General features: G+C 41.0%; 1 protein-coding gene across 1 annotated transcript; it reads left to right on the top strand.

Annotated features, from left to right (window-relative positions):
* Nucleotides 1-3068: 3068 nt before the first annotated feature.
* LOC107483780 (uncharacterized) lies at nt 3069-4055 on the top strand. Its single transcript, XM_016104399.1, has 2 exons — nt 3069-3463; nt 3542-4055. Exons 1-2 carry the CDS (start codon nt 3069-3071, stop codon nt 4053-4055), a joined length of 909 nt encoding a protein of 302 aa, XP_015959885.1.
* Nucleotides 4056-5992: the final 1937 nt, after the last annotated feature.

The following is a 5992-nucleotide window of genomic DNA, read 5'->3' as shown; positions in this document are numbered from 1 at the left end:
GACATAAAAATCCACTTCCGGGCCCACTTGGTGTGTGCTTGGGCTGAGCATTGAAGCATTTTCGTGTAGAGACTCTTCTTGGAGTTAAACGCCAGCTTTTGTGCCAGTTTGGGCGTTTAACTCCCATTTTGGTGCCAGTTCCGGCGTTTAACGCTGGAATTCCTGAGGGTGACTTTGAACGCCGGTTTGGGCCATCAAATCTTGGGCAAAGTATGGACTATCATATATTGCTGGAAAGCCCGGGATGTCTACTTTCCAACGCCGTTGAGAGCGCGCCAATTGGGCTTCTGTAGCTCCAGAAAATCTACTTCGAGTGCAGGGAGGTCAGAATCCAACAGCATCTGCAGTCCTTTTTGGTCTCTGAATCAGATTTTTGCTCAGGTCCCTCAATTTCAGCAAGAAAATACCTGAAATCACAGAAAAACACACAAACTCATAGTAAAGTCTAGAAAAGTGAATTTTAACTAAAAACTAATAAAAATATACTAAAATCTAACTAGATCATACCAAAAACATACTAAAAACAATGCCAAAAAGTATACAAATTATCCGCTCATCAGTGGCTTTGATGGTGATTTTGATCATAAGTGTTATATAATTGAGGTTAGAATTGAGAGTAATAAAATGAGAAAGAGAATATGGTAAGGTTGGTGTGTTATGATACAACAGGTACATTTTGATGAAAATGGAGTTTTGGATGGTTTGGTATGATTTGGTATGGATATGGTAAGATATGGTGGTAATTGTAAATTTTGGTAAAGTTGGATTTTTGGTGAACTTTTCTCGATCATAACTTTTGTCTCGGACTTGGAAAATGATTGAAACTTGTTTAGAAATAAAGATCTTTGAAAAACATTTAAATTGATATAAAGTTTGCAAAATTTGGAATTTTGTAGAGGAAGTTATGATTATTCAAAGTTGGTGTTAAAAATCTGAAATTATGCAAGGTTGCAGAATTTCTTGATTTCTGATATGTGCGAACACACACCCTGCGGAAATTTTGACATGTGCGGACGCACACAGCTGTGCGCACGCACAGGCAGGAAAGTGCGTTCTGTTTGCCGCGCTAGCACAGCTTGTGCGCGCACATATCTAAGGGAAAATTTCAACCTGTGCGGACACACAGGCTTGTGCGGACACACACGTTGGGAAGGCCAATCTGTTGGGGGCGCTAGCACAGGTTGTACAAGTGAACAGATTCTGAAAGTTTTCCCACCTGTGCGTACGCACACATTTTAAAATTCCTGGGCATGCGCACGCATAGACCCCTGTGCGGCCGCACACGTCCTGTTTCACAAATTTACTTATTTTCAACTATTCTACCTTCCCAACAAGGTTGTAAGCTTCTCTAACACCATTTTAGGACTCTTGGGCCTAGTTTTAGACATCTAAATTATTGGGAAAGATTTTAGAGGTTTTAGATGATATTATTTGGAAAACTTAGAAAACGGAGGCCTAGGTTTCTAGCGTGCTGAGAATGGTTTGAAGTTATGAGAAGGATGAGTGATATATGAGATGAGGAATGATGAACTTTTGATATTTGGAAATGGAGTTATGAATGGGCAGTGATTGAGATGAGTGGAGGACTCTGAAGGAGATGCTGGATCCATGCATATTGAAAATGTTTTCTGAAAAACCACTGAATTACTGATTTGTACTAAGATTATGAGACGTTATGTGCTCGGCAGTGACGGTGGTTGATCCCGCCTGTCGAGGTAGTGGCGGAAGCATAAGGGCGGTGGTTCGTCCCGCTTGCACTTAGATGTAAGGTCTGTGGCAAGAGTATCCCGCTTGCATCCCTTCGGATCAATAGGGCGTACAAGTACCTGGATAGTGGTTCGGGCACTATATCTCGAGGGTTCCCATAAAAGGATTTCGAAGGGCAACGTCTCCATGGAGATGTGTCGGGTTGGCAGTTGAACCGACAATGTGATATCACAGCCAGTAGGGCAGGTATTCATCATATGCATTTTCTTTCTGCTTCTATGCTTTGTTTACTTGAAATGGCTTGCCTAATTGAATAACATGCTTACTTGCTGTCTGAATTATTTGCCTTATATGCTTCTACTTGTGCTTTACTTGCATTGTATATTACCTGTGTTTTCTACTGAGATTGAAGAGGTTCGGAAGGTGATGGCGATGGGATCGCATGGAGTATTGGTTGCTGAAGGCTGTAGGACAGCGATTTTTGGTAAGACTAGAAATCCCCTAAGATAGAGGACCTCATTTATTTATGTTAATGTTGGTACTTTATGCTTATCTGTTTTAGAATACTTTAAGCTTGAATCTTGTGATGGATATGGAGCTTAGGATTGCCTTTGGCGTCCCGGGGTCTTATATCCTACATCACTAGGCACTGTTACCATACTGAGAACCTCCGGTTCTCATACCATATCTATGTTGTGTTTTTCAGATACAGGTCGCAACCCACCTCGGTGAGTTGCTTTGGATGGTGACAAAAGCGGAGGATCTTGGATTCTGTTGGAGTCTTTTGGTTTATTTTGTTTATACATCTTTCACTTTTGTATTTTGTCTTTGCTTAGAGGCTTGTATTATGAAAGAAAAACTTGTATAAGCGGTTTTAAAACTGTCAGGTTTCTGTATAGTCTGTATATGGCTAGCCGGCTTAAACTCCATGAGTCGTGGCTAGTTCCTTATGATATTACTTTATTATACTATTATCTTGTTTATATTACATCTATATCTTGTGCCTTAAGTTAGTAGCTTCGTTAGTACGTTTTGTGCTTTTCAAATCCTATTTTTGAGCTGTATCTTTCATCAGGTTTCTGATTAACCTTTGCTTTACGACGCGAGGTAAGGCTTAGGCTAATTAGGGTGTTACATTTAGTGGTATAAGAGGCGATTTGTCCTCGTGAGCCTAAGGGATGGACCGATTTTGCTTCATTGTATACTCTGTATGTCTTTTCTTTGATGCTATTAGGTTATCTACTTGATATTTCATAGCAAGCTTGTTTGTGAGTGCCTGTTTGGGATAATTGAAACGCTAGGCTTTTGATATTGGGACTGATCACCTCGATATCGATTGTTTGGTGTAGACAGGAAACCTAATGGCCACTCGCGGACGAGGTCGAGCACGTTCACAAGAGAGTAGGGATGGGCAACTGGTTGATAACCATGCCGAGTTCATAGTGGCGATGGCGAATCTGGCGAGCACCATGGAGGCGAATGCTGCTGCGACTCTGCAAGCTGTGCAAAGGTTAGTCCAACTAGCCAGAACTAGAAATAAACATGGAGAAGGTGCTAAGGACAGCTTGAGTGGTGTCCCGAGAACTCTAGCTACTTTTCAGAAGGCTGACCCGCCAGTTTTCACTGGTTCGACAAACCATATGGAAGCAAACAACTGGTTTCAAGCGGTGGAGCGTGCATTGCTAACTCAACATGTACCGTATGATAAGTTCGTGGAATATGCAACTTATCAACTAGTGAGAGAAGCTCAGCAATGGTAGTAAGGAGAGCGCCAACTGCAACACCAACAGAACGTAAACATTACCTGGGCGTTATTCGGGGAAACTTTCTACAGGAAATACTTTCATGAGTCATTAAGGGAGGCTAGAGAATTAAAGCTCTTGCATCTGAAGCAAGGGTCCATGACTATAGCAAAATACACCAGCAAGTTTGAGGGACTCTGTAGGTTCTCGAGGATAAGTCATGGTACTCCTGAGTCTTGTGAGGAATGGAAATGCATCGGATACGAAGTGGGGTTGAAAGATATCAGGCGTTCTGTGGCTCCACGGGAGATGAGGAGACTTTCTGAATTGGTGGACGTAGCGAGGGTTGTTGAAGATTATGCAAGGACGGTAGCCTCGTCAAGGAACACTCACGTAGGTAATTCTAGTAGGGAACTTGATGATCACCTCGAACCAAGGGGACAGAACTTCAAGAAAGATGGACATACTCCCCAATATCTGCAAAGTCAAGGGAACTTCAGAAGGAGCATCAAAGCTCAGTTTCATCAGGCGAAAGGAAAGGGTCAATGCTATAATTGTGGGAAACCTGGGCATATATCTAAGTTTTGTCGCCGCGGGAGGAACTGAGATAAGGATCAGAATCAAAAGTCAGGCCGTGTGTGTACTGTGGATGCACGTGATGCGACAGGGTCGGATTCTCCGACGAGAGGTAAGCGTATGCTTTGAATATCATAAATTGCTTGGATATGAAGGTAGCTTGATTTTATCTTTTGCAAAGTCGTCGTTAGGATTATAAGGGATTAGAGTTGTGTTGAGAGTAAACCATAGGAAAAGAAGGATTCTAGTGAAGGTAGCCGAGGATTCCGTACTTGTGATGATGAACGACCAGAGTGGACGTGCCGGAATGGTTACCAGGCATGACTAGAAGTCTTGTCCGTACCCTGTATAGGCGATGGGTGCGGTTTAACGCTAGTGGCAATGGAAGTATCGACTAATGCCTTTGCGGTTTTTAACTATGATTTTTGCGATTTTAAGGTTTAGAATGATTTCTACTCCGGTTTGAAACTTTGGTTTAAATGATGCGATTTTGAGAATTAGTCGGAACTCTTGATTTAAGAGACATGGTTTAAACGAACATCGAGTTCTTTGATTTTGTTCAATCATGAAAATGGTTTCCAACTTCTCTAATCGAAAGGGATTCAATTTGAAAAGTTTTAATTTAAGAAAATAATGATTTGAAGTAGGCAACTTTCGAGTAAACTATTTTGACCCCTTTCAAAACTCAATAGTGATCTGGTCTAGAATGAACTGTTTTGAATGATTTGGTTTTGAAACTAAGGTTGGAATTTTGATCCAATGATACGATTTAAAAAGGAAAAGTGAGTCCTAAGATTTTGTTCACTTGTGATTTTGGTTTGAAAATTTTAATTCAACAAAAAGGGATTCAAATGGAAAAGTTTTGATTTAAAGTTTTCAAAGAATTTAGGCAAATCATGCTTCAAAATGTTTGATTTATAAATAAACAATTTTTGACTCTTTTGATAAGGTTTTAACAATGGACTCATTTAGATTGAAGTTCTTTTAAAGGTTTTGACAAATATTACAAAATCGGTATTTGGTTTAAGAAAAACTTTCGGTTTCTTAATGACGATAATCAGAGTGACACAGCAGAAGTTGAACGCTAAGTTGTCGACGTGTGAGTTCAGAAAGGGGGAAGTGAAGTTCTTAGGTCACGTGGTAAGCAAAGGAGGAATAACAGTAGATCCTTCTAAGGTGAAAACGGTGATGGAATGGGAAAGACCGACAACAGTGACGGAAGTCAGAAGCTTCTTGGGTTTAGCCGGATACTATAGGAGGTTTATCGAAGAATTTTCCCGGATTGTATTACTAATGACAAAATTGACAAGGAAAGAAGTGCCATTCGTATGGATGTCGGAGTGCGAAGAGAGTTTACAGACTTTGAAGCAGAGGTTAACTTCAGCGCCTATTTTAATCTTACCAGAACCGTATGAACCGTTCGAGATCTATTGTGAAGCTTCTTTGAAGGGTTTGGGTTGCATGTTGATGCAACAGCAGAACGTGATGGCTTACGCATCGCATCAACTAAGGTCGCATAAGATAAACTACCCAACTCATGACTTGGAATTAGCGGCGTTTGTGTTTGCACTGAAGATTTGGAAGCACCACTTGTATAGAAGGAGGTTTAGCGTCTTTTTCTGATCATAATAGTCTCAAGTACATCCTTGATCCGGAAGAGCTTCATATGCGTCAAAAAAGATGGATGAAGTTGCTTAAGGACTACGATTTTGAAATGAGTTATCACCCTGGAAAGGCTAAGGTGGTCGCCGACGCTTTGGGTTGGAGATCTTTAATAAATGCTTGGACGAGAATCAAGGAAGAGGAACTAGTGGATAAGTTATGGATCTTAAGCTGGACATTGGTGAGGTTGCCGAAAGAGCTTGTTTGAACTAGTTGCAGATTTCAAGTACGTTTAAGACGAAGATTCAAAGGGCTCAACAAGATGAACAGAAGCTTCAGGAATTGTTCCAACCAGTTGGTGATAA

Source organism: Arachis duranensis, chromosome 4, assembly GCF_000817695.3.
Source record: "Arachis duranensis cultivar V14167 chromosome 4, aradu.V14167.gnm2.J7QH, whole genome shotgun sequence".
Classification (NCBI taxonomy): domain Eukaryota; kingdom Viridiplantae; phylum Streptophyta; class Magnoliopsida; order Fabales; family Fabaceae; genus Arachis; species Arachis duranensis.
Note: the sequence above shows the minus strand (reverse complement) of the source record. Positions and strands in the feature narration are given on the sequence as shown.